The 18,131-nt window shown below is 41.6% G+C and overlaps 1 protein-coding gene and 1 pseudogene across 1 annotated transcript in view; both read right to left on the bottom strand.

Moving 5' to 3' along the window:
- Positions 1-18,131, bottom strand: part of LOC141131684 (guanylyl cyclase-activating protein 1-like) — a 28,614-nt gene that overhangs the window by 8,288 nt on the left and 2,195 nt on the right. The window contains exon 2 of the mRNA XM_073619237.1: positions 14,916-15,065. Within this exon, the coding sequence (XP_073475338.1) occupies positions 14,916-15,065 (150 nt within the window). The remainder of the gene's footprint in view (positions 1-14,915; positions 15,066-18,131) is intronic.
- On the bottom strand, positions 7,308-7,468 carry LOC141135842 (U2 spliceosomal RNA; annotated as a pseudogene).

Raw genomic sequence — 18,131 nt, 5'->3', positions numbered from 1 at the left:
AATGTACTGTGAACATGTCTGAACTACATATATACACAGGACAATAGTATTACATGACTTGTTTTTCATATCTATGTCAGGTTGCTGGGTCACTTCTATAATAATCTTTACAACAACTCTGTCCTTGGCAGATAGAATAATGCTCTTAAATAGGAGATTAATTATAACTAGCCTTAATCCCATCTAAATTGACAGGACAGCTCAACAAGCACCTTCAGGCTGAACACATAACAAGGAAACGATATCTGCCAGGGAAGACCTGGGTGAGTCAACAAGCAGACTGAAACAACTAATTGGTGGTGGAAGTGGTGGAGTTGGCAAAGTAAATAACCAGATAGTCAGTGTAAACTGAACTGGGTGAGATAATATATAATACAGTTAGGTTTTGTGTGGAAGAGCTTTTGTTTGCTTCAAATGGATTTTGCATGCACATACAAGTCTTTGGGAATGCAAAACCCACATGAAGCTAGTTGCAGGTCAGTTGCAGCTCAAATGCACTTGTCTATAAATTCTAACTGATCTCAGTGGCATCTTAAAGTGATGCTATCAACACAATCCCAAAACCTGGGGGTACTTATAATGGCTAAAACTGATGGATGTGGTGGCTTTATATTTTACAATATGTCCAAATTTACAAAATGTACATTCTTTTGTGATTACATCAAAATGAGCACAGAAAATGCTTAGCCCCGAAAAATACTCAAATTTTGCTATAAAGCAAGCCCAGCAAATAAATTCATGTTCAGAAGGTTCAAAGCACAGTGAAATGTATTTAAGAAGAACTATAAGCAAAATAAAAAAATACATATATATATGAAGTATGTCACTAGCATTAGCACATCAGTTTTTGTTTATCTGAGTCCCCTCTGTAACATAGTTAATTACTTGTTGATCCTACCAATAGATCTGTTGATTTTTTTATTTTATTTAGCAAGGTGACAATGTTTTTCATACTGCAAAGAAATTATTTTTTATACCTGGAGGTGGGGAGTTTAGTCTTGCATGCTCAAAGCAGAAAAATTAGGTAGTGCGTACAGCAGGAGGGGCTTAAAGTGATATTAAAGGTTAATTAAAAAAAAATAACAAACATGTTATATTTACCTGCTCTGTGCAATGGTTTTGCACAGAGCAGCCCAGATCCTCCTCCTCTTGTGTCTCCCACGAACATCCCTCCTGCTTAGTAGCCCCATAGCAAGCAGCACCATTCAGACACAGAGCGTAACTTGGCTCTGCGCCTGCTCTCTCCTCATTGGCTGACTGGCTGTGACTGACAATAGTGGCAGCCAATGGCTACAGCGGAGGGAGAGACCTGGGAGAGCCAAGGCTCTCATGCACATTGCTGGATCGAGACGGGGCTCAGGTAAGTTTTAAGGGGACTGGGAGCGCTGTTGCACACAGAAGGTTTTTTTAACCTTCATGCATAGAATGCATGAGGATAAAAAACCTTGAGCCTTTACAACTACTTTAAAATTTTAGCTGACTGCGTACACAATAACATATGGCACAGGCTTTGTACCCACAAAATATACTTTACTAAGGATTATAGCATATATAGCCCAGCACACAAAGTGAAGTGGTCAGGACTATGTCTTGTACAGCCCAGCATACAGAGTACACTTGACAGTTAAAGTAACCTATTACAATCATTCATACTGAATGATTGGTATAGCAGTCCTATAATGCATTTGGTATAGAGTAGTAGTTCTTAACCTTAGTGAGACCAGGGCCAAGTAACTTTCTTCAAGAACCTTCCATGCCAGTAAGGGTCTATTACTTTACTGTGGTTTGTTAACAAGCATTATGTCAAGCTTTAAGTTAAAGCAGTCCATTCAATATCCAATATTGCTTCCCCATACTTATTTCTATCCACACAAGAAATGTATAGGAATGCAAAATATGTATTCTCATACATTGTTGAATAAATATAAATTTTCGTCTGCCTACTAATTTCTACATATGTCTATTGTTCTACCCTCTACCTCGTAGTCTTGTAATATCAATAGACTTGCATAGCAAGCAAGCAAGAGGCAAGTGATACATCTATCTTTCCAGCTGATGCAGTGCTAGGTGTGTGTCATTCAGTGTTGGTCTCCACCACTCTCTGTGCTGCCATTGACTCTCCTGGTCATTCTCCAATGCCAGCCTCTTCCACCACTGCTCACCTCTGCACCCCCTGCAAGCTCCCTCCAACACTGCTCACCTCTGCACCCCCTGCCACCCTTTTCCAACACTGCTCACCTCTGCATCCCCTGCCACCCTATCCCAACACTACTTACCTCTGCACCCCCTGCCACCCTTTTCCAACACCACTCACCTCTTCATCCCCTGCCACCCTCTCCCTACACTGCTCATCTCTGCATCCCCTGCCACCCTCTCCCACCACTGCTTACCTCTGCATCCCCTGCCACCCTCTTCCAACACTGCTCACCTCTGTACCCCCTGTAAGCCTCCTCCAACACTGCTCACCTCTACACCCGCTGCCACCCTCGCCAAACACTGCTCACCTCTGCATCCCCTGCCACCCTCTCCCACCACTGCTTACCTCTGCGTCCCCTGCCACCCTCTTCCAACACCGCTCATCTCTGCACCCCCAAGCCTCCTCCAACACTGCTCACCTCTGCATCCCCTGCCACCCTCTCCCAACACTGCTAACCTCTGCATCCCCTGCCAAACTCTTTTAACACTGCTTACCCATGCATCCCCTAACACCCTCATCTAACATTGCTCACCTCTGCATCCCCTGACACCCTCTTCCAACACTGTTCACGCTTTTATCTCTTTTTTTTTTTCTGAAATGCAGCCACGGCAGATCATTTATTTGAATAGACTGTCGTGCCCATGCAAATGCAGCACACAAAAATGCAAATGTGTGAACGTAGCATAAGTAAATATTCTCTACCACTTATGCTGACCATACAATGATTGAATTTTGGTTCGTTTTTGTTGAAGCAGCTGAAATTCTCTTATTGGGTGGCAGCACCCTTCTGCCTGATATCTTTTAATTGAAAAATCAAAGAAGCCAGGTGAAAAACTGTTGGCAAAACTTTGGCAACCTTGGTTGGACCAGTTTCCAATGATGAGCCCACCTACCCACTTATTCCCTGGGGTGGGGTTTACCTTCTTTTTCGTGACTCCTCCTCTGTTTTCCTTCTCCTTTACTCTTTTTTTTTCTCATCCTTACCCTGTTCTTTTCTTTTTCTGTTTTCTTTTCCCTGTTTTTCCTTTTTGTTATTTACCACCAGTAGCCAGTATGCTAAGCCTGTTTATTGCTCTCTGGTTCTACTTCTAGTGTCACTCTTTTGCTGGTGTTGTTTTATGGTCCTAGAGTGGGGGCACTTCCCTCTCGCATATATGGAGGCCTATGGGATAGTTTTCTTCTTTGGCCCCTAAGAGAAAAATGAAGTTCAATAGCCAGTGCGGCTCTTCTGCTTGATTCCGAGCATGCGTGGAACTTTGTGCGTCGGAATTGTGTACACACGATCGGAATTTATGACAACGGATTTTGTTGTCAGAAAATTTGAGATCCAGATCTCAAATTTAGGTTGTCAGAAATTCCGACGGAAAATGTCCGATGGAGCCTACACACGGCCGAAATTTTCGACAAAAAGTACCTATCGAACATTTCCCGTTGGAAAATCCGACCGTATGTAAGAAAACTGTTGGCTGAACAACAGTTACTGCTTCCAGTCAAAATATATAAAAATATATAGCCAACACTGCAGATTCATGTATAGTAAGATTAAAGGAATCCTTAGATTTTTTTTTTCGCTTGCAGGTGTCAGTGTATGGCCAGCTTCAGTAAGTCAACCACACTGACTTTTCAAGAAATCGGCAACGGTGACAATTCTCCTATTAGTCTTTAAAAACAGGGAAATGGACTATCTCAGTACCAATTGGACAGAATACACATTGAAAAAAATAATTTTTTTTATTTATACATAAAGATAAAAGCAGGATTTCCAAATACAGAGGAGGAGTACATGTCCTGTGAGGACCCACTATACCTCTTGTCTCCATTTTGGAGCACACTAATGCCGCATACACAGGATCACACATTCCGACAACAAAATCTATGTTTTTTTTCCGACGGATGTTGGCTCAAACTTGTCTCGCATACACACGGTCACACAAATCTTGACAGAAATTCCGAACGTCAAGAACGCGGTGACGTACAACACGTACGACGAGCTGAGAAAAATGAAGTTCAATAGCCAGTGCGGCTCTTCTGCTTGATTCCGGGCATGCGTGGAACTTTGTGCGTCGGAATTGTGTACACACGATCAGAATTTATGACAACGGATTTTGTTGTCAGAAAATTTGAGATCCAGATCTCAAATTTAGTTTGTCTGAAATTCCAACGGAAAATGTCCGATGGAGCCTCCATCCAACATTTCCCTTTGGAAAATCCAACCGTGTGTATGCGGCATAAGTATTAGTGACACACATGTATAGACAGTCTGTATTTTAAATACTGTTCTGGTATGAAAATTGGAAGTTATGTTCCTATCTGTATTTGGATATCCTGCTTTTATCTTTATGTATAAATAAAAAACTTTATTTTATTTATTGTGTATTGTGTCCAATTGGTACCGAGATAGTCCATTTCCCAGTTTTTTGGAGACTAATAGGGGAATTGTCTCCATTCTCAATTTCTTAATATTACTTGGATGATGGTACCCCCACTTTGAATTTGTATTTAGCTTTATTAGAGGCCGTCTTTTGGCACACTGACTTCTCAGATAATGCCAAGTTCAGCGCTTATGGGCCTTTACTGTAAAATGATACACCTTCTTCTTCCCCGCCTGCTCCTTATCTGTGATTTTAACAAACCACCTTATTCAGATATCTTTTTGTTCGCAGCTTTCCATTTAATAGATAATTATAACTGACATGCCTGAAAGAAGGAAATAATATTATGACTTGCTAAAAAATACCTCTGAGGTGCTGTTCTCATCTCCCCGTTCCAATTCGCTGGCGGAATCGCCGCGATTCTGCCCATGATTCGTCATAGCGGCAAATCGTGGGACACCCATGCATTCCCCGTGCGTTGACCGTCAATTTCAATAGCAGCCCGAATTCGGTGTGATTTTCCCGTGATTCGTCGCGTGACAATCGCAGTAAAAGTGCATGAACAGAATCGCGGGACACCTGACACCCAAAAGAGGTACATGAGCTTCTTTTGGATGACGGGCGTCTCGTGATTCTATTTGCATGATTTTTACCGCGATTGTCGACCCTATACGCCAAGATGTCAATGGAGCCTAAGGCCCTGTTCACTCCTGAGTGTTTTTCAGCTTGTAAAACGCTCAGCTCTGAAGCTCCAAAACTCCCAACAAGCAAAATCCCATTCTGTTCAATGGCCCTGTTCACATATGAGCCTTCTGTCGCTTGAAGTAAAATGCCTGAAGCTCAAAAAAGTACATGAGCTTTTTTTTGGCAGAATACAAGTGTTTTTGGCTCCATAGACTTCAATAGAACTGCCTGACATGAGCAGAAAAAAGCTCGTAAACCACTCAAATAGCAGCTCTCCACCCCTAATTTCCTCTCCCTTTCCTCCCCCTAGTGCTTTCTACTGGCTAAAAAAAGTCTGAAGCTGTAATACACTTCTAAAACACTTTAAAAAAGCTTGCAAAAAAGCTTAAAAAGCCTAAATGGAGCTGTAAATGTTTGTGCTTTTTTTACCTGTCTAAAATAAATAGTTACATTTATATGGCATCCTGTGACTAACTTCTAGAAAAGTTCCAAAACATCTAATTGCAGGAAAATATAGACTTTTCAAAAATCACTATTCTCTTCTACAAAGAAATAACAATACTGTAAAATCAAATGTGTCTTAAAGTGGTTCTAGGATCTAGATGTTTTTACTTTAATGCATTTCCTGCATTAAGATAAAAAAAACACCCTCTTATCCCCCCCACCCCCGAGTTATTCCTACACACTTATCTGACACCTCTCACAATCCAGCGCTGGCACCATCAACAGCCCCGCTCTCGTCTCTTCCTGGATTCACAGGCTTCATTGAGAGCTGCGGCAGCTATCGGCCAATCAAATCCTGTGAAGAGGTGGGAGGGGCGTGAACAAGTCCATTGACGCACACAGTAAGCTCTGGAACATACCTGCATGGATGCCTCCATAGCACAGGGCTTGCTATGGGGGCACTTGGAGAAGAGGAGGAGTGGAGAACACAAGCAGGGGACCACCAAGGAAGAGGTAAGGGACTGCTCTGTGCAAAATTGTTCCACAGAGCAGGTAAGTATATCATGTATATTATGTTTTTTATTAATTTTTTACCTGTCCTGGAGGTACTGCAATACCATGTTGCGTAGAGTGGACAGAGCAAGCTCTTCTTCCATCTCCCTGTTCTAAAAGCCATTTAATATATGGTCCCCAGATAGGGGACGTATCAGATATTAACCACTTCCCTACCCAGCCATAGTAATATGACGTCCACAGATGGGATCTCCCATCCTGGGTGGACGTCATATGACAGCCTCGGGTTCCCGGGCCGCCTAGGGGGCGCGCGCACACGCGCCACGTTGCTCGGGACCCGGTGCGTGTGCCCGGCGGCCGCGATGTCCGCCGGGCACCTGCGATTGCCCGTTAACCGGGCCGGACCGTGGATCTCTGTGTGTAAACACAGAGATCCACGTCCTGTCAGCTCAGAGGAGAGCGATCTGTGTTCCCAGAACGGAGGAACACAGATCGGTCTCCTCCCCTTGTGCGTCCCCTCCCCCTACAGTTAGAAGCATTCCCTAGGAAACACATTTAACCCCTCCCCGCCCCCTAGTGGTTAACCCCTTCACTGCCTGTCACATTTACACAGTAATCAATGCAATTTTATAGCATTGATCGCTGTATAAATGTGAATGGTCCCAAAAATGTGTCAAAAGTGTCCGATGTGTCCGCCATAATGTCGCAGTCACGAAAAAAAAGTTGCAATCGCCGCTATTACTAGTAAAAAAAAATAAATAAATATTTTTTTTTTTAAAAATGTCATAAATCTATCCCGTATTTTATAGACGCTATAACTTTTGCGCAAACCAATCAATATACGCTTATTGATACGATTTTTTTTACCAAAAATATGTAGAAGAATACGTATCGGCCGAAACTGAGGAAAAAATTTGTTTTTTTTTTTAAATTTGGGATATTTATTATAGCAAAAAGTAAAAAATATTGTGTTTTTTTCAAAATTGTTGCTCTTCTTTTGTTTATAGCGCAAAAAATAAAAACCGCAGAGGTGATCAAATACCACCAAAAGAAAGCTCTATTTGTGGGGGAAAAAAGGACGTCAATTTTGTTTGGGTATAACGTCGCACGACTGCACAATTGTCGTTTAAAATGCGACAGCGCTGAAAACTAAAAATTGGTCTGGGAAGGAACGGGGTGAAAATGCCCTGTATTGAACCGGTTAAACTGATAAGAACAGATACTACACTTGATCTTGGCCAAAATGCCGAGAAGCAACATTTTTTTATTTTAAGAAAAAAAAAAATTTATCCTGACCTTGGACAATCTAATGAGCTGAACTATGTCTGATGCTTTCTATTAAAAAGAAAAATGTGTCCCTAAACATCTATCTGCGGCCCATAGGCAAGATTTCCCTTCATTTCCCACCCCAAAGCCAAAACAGGAAGTGAGAGGAAATCCCTTCAAAGTGAGGTCGGGGTGTCACCAGGGTTACCAGAATTAGTGTCCTCATTTGAAGATTACCCCTATATTACTGTTCAGGATCAACCCAAAATTTGAGAAAACAGTTGTTTTAATCCCTCTACAATCTATTCAAAACTAAAAAAAACATACATAAATATATTATTAAAACTAAAAAAGTCTATACATTTGTAAAAACTATTTAGTTATAAGTTTAAACATTTGTGAAGACAGGCAAATATAAAGATATTAGAGGCACGCTATTACAACTCTCTGTAGTAAGAACTCTCTCATAACTTTTATGGCTACTTGAGTAATATACAGGAGAGGAAAATATACATTTACTGTAAATTATCAGCATACATTTGGTGGACTTTAACCACTTCAAGACCAAACCTATTTCTGACACTTGTTGCTTACAAGTTAAAATCAGTATTTTTTTTACTAGAACCCCAAACATTATATATAATTTTTTAGCAGAGACCCTAGATAATAAAATGGCAGTTGGTGCAATATTTTATGTCACATGGTATTTATGCAGCGGTCTTTCAAATACAAAAAAAAGGGGAAGCTCCGCTTGTCTGCCTCCTCCCCCCTCCTCTGCAATATTTGGCACCTTTTGGGGGGGAGCGGGTGCCTGGTTTTGTTGGGGCTCCCCCCTCCCTTCCTCGCAGCCTTCTGGGAAACTTTACAGGCCCCAGAAGACTGCGGACCTACTTGCAAAGCACAGCAGCATGCGCATTAGGGAACTGGCTGTGAAGCCGCAGGGCTTTTCTGCCAGTTTTCCTTAGTCAAGATGGCGGTGCCAGCACCCATAGCCGATTGAGGGCACTGCTGGATGCCTGGACATGTAAGTGTCCTAATATTAAAAGTTAGCAGGTACAGTATTTGTAGCTGCTGACTTTTAATTCTTATAGTGGGAGCCTGGAGCTTCTCTTTACTTTATCCCAACTGTTTCCTTGCATCACAGATCTAATCTAATCCAATTAGGTAAGCAGCTTTTTTTTTTTTTTTTTCTTTTTGCAGTCCTGTAGTAAGACTGTGGGCCTTAGAATGATAATAGAGCAGGTATATGTTTTGGTCTACAATGAGAAGTATAGCAATAAGTACTACATCTTATTTATGTGTTTTTTTTTTGTTTTTTTTAAATATTGTATTTTAGGTTGCACAGAAACACATCAAATTTCTCTGGAGATTGCACAGGTTGACTTTAGCCACAAAAATGCAGAAAGATGCCATAGTAGTACAGGAAGTCCACTCCCTATATAACCCCTCCCACTACTGGGAGTACCTAGGTTTTTGTAGCAAAGCAATACACGTGTATACCAGAAAGAAGGAAGGGACCTCTGTGTCCCGTGATGTACTTCAAAGAAAAGGATTTTACAGGTAAGCTGTTGTAAAAATCCTATTTTCTTATCGTACATCACGGGACACAGAGCCATAGTAGTTACTATATGGGATGTCCCATAGCAATGCCAACTGAAGGGAGGGAGACACAACAAAAGTAGGGCACCATGAGACCAGAGGACTTATACTGCTGCCTGCAGCACACTGCGCCCAAAGGCGATATCCTCATGACCTTTTACATCTATTTGATAGAATCTGGTAAATGTATGGACTGAAGACCAAGTTGCGGCCTTGCAGATTTGAGCCATGGAGGCTTGGTGATGCACTGCCCAGGAAGTACTAACAGCCCTGGTGGAGTGCGCTTTAATATGAAAAGGTGGAACTTTCCTCTTTAAACCATAAGCTTGAACAATCACTTGTCGAATCCAATTAGAAATAGTAGATTTCAATGCTGCCTGTCCTCTTTTAGGACCTTCAGGCAACCCAAACAAAACATCAGTTTTTCGAATCTGAGCAGTCGCCTTCAAATAGATTTTGACTGCTCTCACCACATCAAGAGAATTTAGTAACTTTTCTTCCGCAGAATGGGGTTCTGGGAAAAATGAAGGTAGAACAATATCCTGGATTAAATGAAAACCTGACACTACCTTCGGTAGAAAATTAGGATGAGAATACAACCTTATCCTTGTGAATAATTAAATATGGCTCTTTACCAGAAAGAGCAGCCAACTCTGATATCCTTCTTGCAGAAGATATGGCTACCAGAAAAACTGTTTTCCTTGTCAAAAGGACCAAGGGAATATGTTGTATCGGCTCAAAAGGCTGTTTCTGTAATGCCGACAGGACTTATTTCAAATCCCAAGGGTTCAGGAGTGACCTAACCGGAGGATTAAGCCGTGTTACCCCCTGAATAAAGCTATGAACCAAAGAGTGAGAAGCAAGTGGTTGCTGAAATAATACCGATAAGGCCGAAACCTGGCCCTTGATAGTACTCAAGACCAGCTTTATTTCCAATCCCATCTGTAGAAAGTCAAGGATTCTACCAATGACATTCTTCCTGGGGTGCCAACCTCTGGATTCACACCAGGAGACATATGCCTTCCAGACACTATAATATACGACTCTGGAGGCCGGGTTCCTTGCATTAACCAGAGTAGACACCACTGAACCTGACAGCCCACGCTTCTTCAGAATGTGGGTCTCAATAGCCAAACCGTTAAATTTAGCATTTGTAAAGTAGGATGGAATACCGGACCTTGCGAGAGAAGGTCTGGCCATGGCGGTAGGGTCCATGGGTCCCCTACCGCCATCTTTACAATCTCTGCATACCAAGATCTCCTGGGCCACAAGAATCACTGACTTCCCTTCCTGCTTGATCCTGCGAAGAAGTCGTGGACACAAGCAGAATAGGAGGGAATGCATAAATCAGTGAGAACCGATTCCACGGGAATAGCAAGGCATCTGTTCTGCATGCTAGCGGATCCTTTGTTCTTGACACAAAGTTGTCAATTTCTTTGTTGAACCTGGCGCAAACAGATCTACGTCTAGGATCCCCCATCTTTGACATATTGACAGGAAGATATTAGGGTGAAGCAACCATTCTCCCAGGAACAACTGCTGGCGACTCAAGTAGTCCGCCTGCCAATTTTCTATTCTAATGCCCTGTACACACGGTCAGATTTTCTGACAGAAAATGTGTGATAGGACCTTGTTGTCTGAAATTCCGACCGTGTGTGGGCTCCATCACACATTTTCCATCGGAATTTCCGACACACAAAGTTTGAGAGCTTGCTATAAAATTTTCCGACAACAAAATCCGTTGTCAGAAATTCCGATCGTGTGTACACAAATCCGATGCACAAAGTGCCACGCATGCTCAGAATAAATTAAGAGACGAAAGCTATTGGCTACTGCCCCGTTTATAGTCCCGACGTACATGTTTTATGTCACCGCGTTTAGGACGATCGGATTTTCCGACAACTTTGTGTGACCGTGTGTATGCAAGACAAGTTTGAGCCAACATCCGTCAGAAAAAATCCATGGATTTTGTTGTCGGAATGTCCGATCAATGTCCGTGTGTATAGGGCATTAGAATGAAGACTGCCAATAGGCAAAGTACATTGTTTTCTGCCCAAGATAGGATATGATTCACCTCTCTCTGGGCCGCACAACTTCTTGTGCCCCCTTGGTGATTAATATAGGCCATTGCTGTGGCATAGTCGGATTGAATCCTGGCAGGACAATTCCGTAAACTGAATGTTCAGGCCCTCCGCACCAAGTGCTCTGCCTGAATTTCTAGAATGTTAATGGGCAAGGCCGTTTCTGATCCGGGCCAATTCTCTTGGACAGTTGCCTCTTCCAGGACTGCTCCCCAACCCAAAAAAGGTTGGCATATGTTGTTACCACTTCCCAGGTAACTGAAGGATTTTTGCAGATTTTTGGTTATTAACCATAAACTAAGACTCTGGCACACCTTTGGAGTCAGACACATTGGGAAATCTAGAGCTTGAACCCTTTTGTTCTAAGCCGATAGGATACTGTTTTGCAGCAGTCTCGAATGAAACTGAGCAGAAGGAACGGCCTCAAATGAAGCCACCATCTTTCCCAACAACCTCATGCAAAGCTAAATAGAAGAATTCATCTTGCTTCGACCACCTGAATCTGTTCCTTTATGGCGCTGATCTTTGCCTGGGGCAAGAATACCCTTTTCTGGGTGTATGATCAGACCCAAGTATTCTAGCCTTCTTCATGGTTTTAAGGAAGATTTCTTCTAGGTTGAGAATCCAACCTAGGTATTCCATGTAGTTGAATGTGGTGACCATACTTTGGTCTAAGCGGGCTACCGACTGGTCTATCAAGAACAGATCGTCTAGGTAAACTATAATCGTTATACCTTGGGCCCTTAATCTGGCTAGAGGAGGGGCCAGAACCTTTGTAAACACTCAAGGTGCAGTAGCTAGACCGAAAAGCACAGCTACACACTGAAAATTAAGATTTTCTACTTTGAAAAGTAGATATTACTGGTGAGCGAGGAAATAGGCATATGGAGGTATGCATCTTTGATGTCGATTGATGCCAGAAGTTCTCCTCCTTGTAGGATGGAGACAACTGATTGGATTGACTCCATGCGAAAAAAGAGCATTTATATTCAGGAATCTAATTAGATTTTTGAGATCCAGAATGTCCGTTCGGTTTTGGCACCGTGAAAAAACGGTTTGAACCAAACCCCAACCCCTGCTCTTGCATGGGGACCACCATGATTACTTTTAGCCAAAAGATAGTCCGATGCTTGAAAGAGACTTCTTTTTCTCTGGATCCTTAGGAATGTTTGATCTGAGAAAACGAGGAGACGGGAACTTTTGGAACTCCAGTTTGTACCCTACAGCTATTGAGGAAGTCCCCCATCTGTCTCGACACTCTTCCTGCCAGATCCTTGAGAACTGCAGAAGTATTCCCCTACTCGAGCGAGCGGGGGGGGGGCGCCTCCTCATAAGGAGGTTTTAGTATTTTGTAGGTTTCCTCCCCCAAGACCTCTTTTGTCCCTGGGGTCGACCCTGAGGATTACCCTTTGAACTTGACGGTGGAGGCCGTCGTGACTGCCTGGAGGCTGATGCCCCTGGCACAGAAAAAGGAGCTTGTTAAAATGAAATACGTTTACTCCTTTTCTTAAATGGCAAAAGGGTACTTTCCACTAGAGTTTCTTTGGATGTATTACCCAAATCATCCCCAAACAGCCATTTCACCGCAAAAAGGAAGACTAGCCAGGAGCTTCTTGCATGGCGCTTAGCGAAGGGCGCAAGGCCTGAAGGATAGAATCTCTCATAGCAACTATTGCAAAGCTGCTATAAGCTTGCCAGATCCTGGGCCTGCTGAACAGGATAACCTTGAGCACCTGTTTAAACTGGTCTCTCAACAATTACTGTCAGCGCAGGCTGAGACACTCGATCTGCCAGAGAAAAAAGTATTTGTTTTTTTTTTTTAATAGGAATTCCAACTTTTTATCCATTGGACCCCTAAGCATTTGAGCATTGTCTGCCGGACAAGTCAAACTTTTATTCACAGAGGATATAGCAGCTTTAATTGCTGGTATACCCCACTTTTAGTGAATTTTTTCCTCCATAGGATAAGGCGTGAAAAAAACTTTTTAGGAGGAAAAAAATGCTTATTTGGGTGATCCACTTAGATACAAAAAAGCTTTTCCAGCAATGAATGGACAGGAAAGGCATGCACAGCTTGAGGAGGCTTTAGCAAACCCAAACACTCAGTTAAGGGTACATAAATGTGGAGCGGACCATTCAGTAAGAAATTGCACCATCAGTCTTACAGATTGTGAAAGCTGATCCCCCGCATTTGACACCTCAGAAGAGGAGTCATCAGCCTCAAGAACCTGTTGCATTTTGTCCCACACTGGGATGTGATTAAAGCCGCTAACCTTTTTTTTTTTTTCCAATCCTATAATGGCTGAGGAAAAAAGACCTTTTTAGTAACATAGACAGGGGCTGCAGTGTTGAAAACAGTTGCAAACATTTCATGGCCCCGATGCTCACTCTAACCAGCCATCCCCTCTCAGGGGAGGATGCCATTGTAGAGATGAGTAGGCTTTGCAGAGCTTGAGCGAGACCCTTTTAGCCCTTTTTTGGGGGTGTTTCAACCCCCCCTTCTGACCTGAGAGGTACTATCAGAAGAAATCACATCCACTGCTTGAGCAATAGTCCAGCCACCGCGGCTGCTATTAACACTCAGCCTGATGCTTTTAGTAAATGTGTCAGGGAATGCCTGTATCACCAACCTCTTATATGCCCCTTATTGCTATTGTGTCCCTCCGACATCTGCAGCCAGCAAAAATGGAGCTTTTAAACATACTCCTGCGCTGGACATTGGAGGACACCAATGCTGTGCTAAGCCCCGCCCCTTCCATCACATCACGCCCCCTCTCTTTCAAAAGAGGGTTTTCACGCGTGAGCGCGGGCCTCCGATCCGATGGGATCGGCGTGTGTGTGCTCTCTAAAAAGAGAAGTGTTACAGGCAAAACCTCGTTTCTTCCGCCACAAGGCCAGGTACCATTCAATTCGTCCTAAAAAGACAATTTGAATGGATCTGGCTGCATAGCTGGCCCCAGAAAGAATTGCTCCAGTGGAGCTCAGCACAGCACATCTTTACTTGTGACCAACACCTTAGACACTGGAGAAAAAACTGAGGTACTCCCAGTAGTGGGAGGGGTTATATAGGGAGTGGACTTCCTGTCTTAGGGTGTGCCAGTGTCCATCACCTGAAGGTGGCTGTATTAGTTTTCTTTTTTAGACTTTTTCCTTCTATTTTTACCTGGTGATCTGACCAATAACACACACCCTGTATTATAATGCCTACATTCTGAATGAAGAAGCACAGAGGGCACAGAAGACAGCAGCATTGCTAATCTGGGGGAGGATAGATTTAGATATACCAACAAACTGAAGCCCACACTTTATAATCAGTCACAGCAAACAGTTTTTCTTTCCTTTTAGGATAAAGGTTTTACAGAAATTAATAAAATCTGCTTATTGTAAGCACACCTGACAGTGTTAAATTGTTTACCTCATACCTGTAGAAAGATGCATTCTGCTGGAGAGCTTGTTCTTTTGAAAAACAACAAACTTATTGGCTAGGTCACCAGATAAAAATAAAGGAAAGAAAGCCTAAAAAAGAAAACTAATGTAGCCATCACATCTAAGAATTGGTAAGCTGCAATACAATAAATATTTGCTTTTGGGTTTAATACTGCTTTAAGTTTACTCTGTAATAAAATGGGACTGACTAAGACTGGACAGGCAATATTATATCATATATTTCTGGTTGAAATTGATGGAGGTCCCAAAGTCTTGAAACTACTACATTCAGTTTAATTTTTTTGTATTACTGTCTGTGTAGCAAACTCTAACCTTAATTATATTAAGCAATTCATGTCGATCAATGCAACCGTTCCCATCCACATCATAGAGCTTGAAATACCAACGAAGTTTCTGCTCAATCTTCCCTCGAAGAACAAGGCTGAGTGCTGCCACATACTCCATGAAGTCTATGTATCCATCCTGAAGAAAAAAACGACATTATTGTTTCAAATACTGTATAGTAAAATATAATCTTAGAATCCTTGATCTTTATGTGATAAAGCAGTAAGAAAAGTTGAGTTTTATTAATATAGGTGCTAACCATTTTATGTTGTGAGTGGTGACTTCAAATCGTAGCTTTCTTATTTCAGCATTAAGAAAAATGCTTCTGGCACTTATTCATTTATTTGCTTTTAATATACTGATCTGTTGTAGGCCCTTTTTTAATGTCCACTGTTTGTTACCTTTTTTCTTTCTTAATTAAAAAAAAAATAAAATAAAATAAAAATGTTTAATTGCCAAATATATATTTTTCAACAATCAGGGAACAGCTAGATCTTTTTATGTGGGATCCCATTTTCCCAGTTCTTATGTCCTATATCCAAGGTATTTAAATTATTATGAGTTCTTAGGTTTTCTTATGAACAAACTAAATCGTTTTGTAAAACTCATACCTATTATTAATGTGGAAAAATAACTGTGTAAGCGTTTGAAGCTTCACCCCAGTCAAAATGAAAAGGAAGAACTGCCTACCGTCCCAGGGATTCTGTCCAAGCCACCATGGGTCCAAAAGGGCATTGTTGCTAGTATTCTGGTGTTGTGTGAACACCGCAATGGGGTGGATTTACTAGAAGCAAATAGACTGTGCACTTTGCAAGTGCGGTTGCACTAATTTTCCCCAGAGCCTATTAAATGTGACAAAGCTTGGCTAATATCCATCATCCAATCATGTGCAAACAAAACTTTTTTTTTTCCCTTGCACATGACTGGGTATTCTTTACAAAATAAAGCTTTACCACCATACATTTACTAAGGGAAATTAGTGCAAGTGCTTTTGCAAAGTGCGCAGTCAATTTGCCTTTAGTAAATCAACCCCATTGCCTCTCTATTCAATGTCTTGTACTACTATAGTCTTCAGTCTCTGTAAATCCTCCAAGATAAGTAATAGTGCCAATTACACTTATACTTTACTCTGCCGCCCAGCAGTCTTCCTCTGGCCTCAGTGTGCTTATCAGAATTATTTTAATCACATGTTTGTGAATGCCCTGTACAAGAAAACACCACATCCACATTAGCTAACATCACTCTGAATACTGCCAAACAAATCCGATATATAAAACACCTATACCAAAATGTTTGCATATTTAATGTACTGTAATACAACAAAGGAATTGTGAAAGTTCATGAATGCGCATACTCAGGAAAATTCTTACAAATCTGTAATCCTATGAAAATTGTGTGTCACAAATTAATATATGGTTGTACTGGAAATAACCATCCCCAATTTGTGCCATATAATAGTTTTAGGTCAGCTGACTCGTTGTGAAGAGGAATAGGTTCTATCTCTTTATCTTGGAACTAGTGTGCTACCCATGGCTTGGGGTTTCTTTCATGAGAGCCTTCTCACACCAATCAAACCTGCCCTGGAAGTCTAAATCGCATTAGTGGCTTTTGGTAAACAACGTAGCTCTTAGCTCAGTTTTACAAATGATATTGTAGTACATCAGGTCCTATTTGATACCAATTTATGAACTTCTCAACGTAGTGAATTTTGGCCTAGAACTTAAACTTTCTATTAAATGTAAGGCAGTTAGAAAAGCCAGTGAATCAGGAACCACAGTCCACACAGTTTTCATGTCCTGCCTGTCACAAAAACACTGAAGCAAACAACTCTCAGGGTAAGAAATATTTACAGAGAAAATGGAGAGCAGTGGAAAGGAGTCTACGGGTGAGGCTGGGATAAAATAGCAATCAGGAAAAGTTTACTAACCATTACAGTGGCCAACCAGCAGCATCTGCAGGTAGAGATGAGGTACAGTGCCTTGAAGTAATACTTAGTGCTGTGCTTCATATAGTTTATGTTGTAGCTTATGTTATATTTTGTTATTACTATTATGTTATATATTATTTATAATGTACAGTGTCTTGACAAAGTATTCATATCCCTTGAAATTTTCCACATTTTGTCATGTTATGACCAAAAATGTAAATGTATTTTAGTGGGATTTTATGTGATAGAACAACACAAGGTGGTACATTATTATGAAGTAGAAGGTAAATGATAAATGGTTTTCAAAATTTTTTACAAATATTTGACAATTGTGGCATGCATTTGTATTCAGCCTCCTTTACCCTGATACCCCTAACTAAAATCTACTGGAACCAATTACCTTCAGGAGTCACCTAATTGGTAAATAGAGTCCACCTACATGTAATTTAATTTCAGTATAAATACAGCTGTTCTGTGAAGCCCTCAGAGATTTGTTAGAGAACCTTAGTGAACAAACAGCATCAGGAAGGCCAAGGAACACACCAGACAGGTCAGGGATAAAGTTGTGGAGAAGTTTAAAGCAGGATTAGGTTATAAAAAAAATGTCCCAAGCTTTGAACATCTCACGGAGCACTGTTCAATCCATCATCAGAAAATGGAAAGAGTATAGCACAACTGCAAACCTACCAAGACATGGCTGTCCACCTAAACTGACAGGCCAGGCAAGGAGAGCATTAGAGCATCAGAGAAGCAGCCAAGAGGCCCGTGGTAACTTTGGAAGAGCTGCAGAGATCCACAGCTCAGGTGGGAGAATCTGTCCACAGGACAACTATTAGTCATGCACTCCACAAATCTGGTCTTTATGGAAGAGTAGCAAGAAGAAAGCCATTGTTGAAAAGAAAGCTACAAGAAGTCCAGTTTGCAGTTTGCAAGAAGCCATGTGGGGGACACAGCAAACATGTGGAAGAAGGTGCTCTGGTTAGATGAGACCAAAATTTTACTTTTTGGCCTAAAAGCAAAATGCTATGTGTGGCTAAAAACACTGCACATCACCCTGAACACACCATCTCCACCTTTAAACATGGTGGTGGCAGCATCAGGTTGTGCGGTAGTTGGTTCCACTAGAATTTAGTTAGGGGTATCAGGGTAAAGGGGGCTGAATACAAATGCACGCCACACTATTCAGATATTTAGTTGTAAAAAATTTTGAAAACCATTTATCATTTACCTTCCGCTTCCGAATTATGTGCCATGTTGTGTTGGTCTATCACATAAAA

This window comes from Aquarana catesbeiana, linkage group LG03 (genome assembly GCF_042186555.1).
Source record: "Aquarana catesbeiana isolate 2022-GZ linkage group LG03, ASM4218655v1, whole genome shotgun sequence".
NCBI classification, from domain to species: Eukaryota; Metazoa; Chordata; class Amphibia; order Anura; family Ranidae; genus Aquarana; species Aquarana catesbeiana.
The sequence above is the reverse complement of the archived record's forward strand: the minus strand, read 5'-3'. Positions and strand labels throughout refer to the sequence as shown.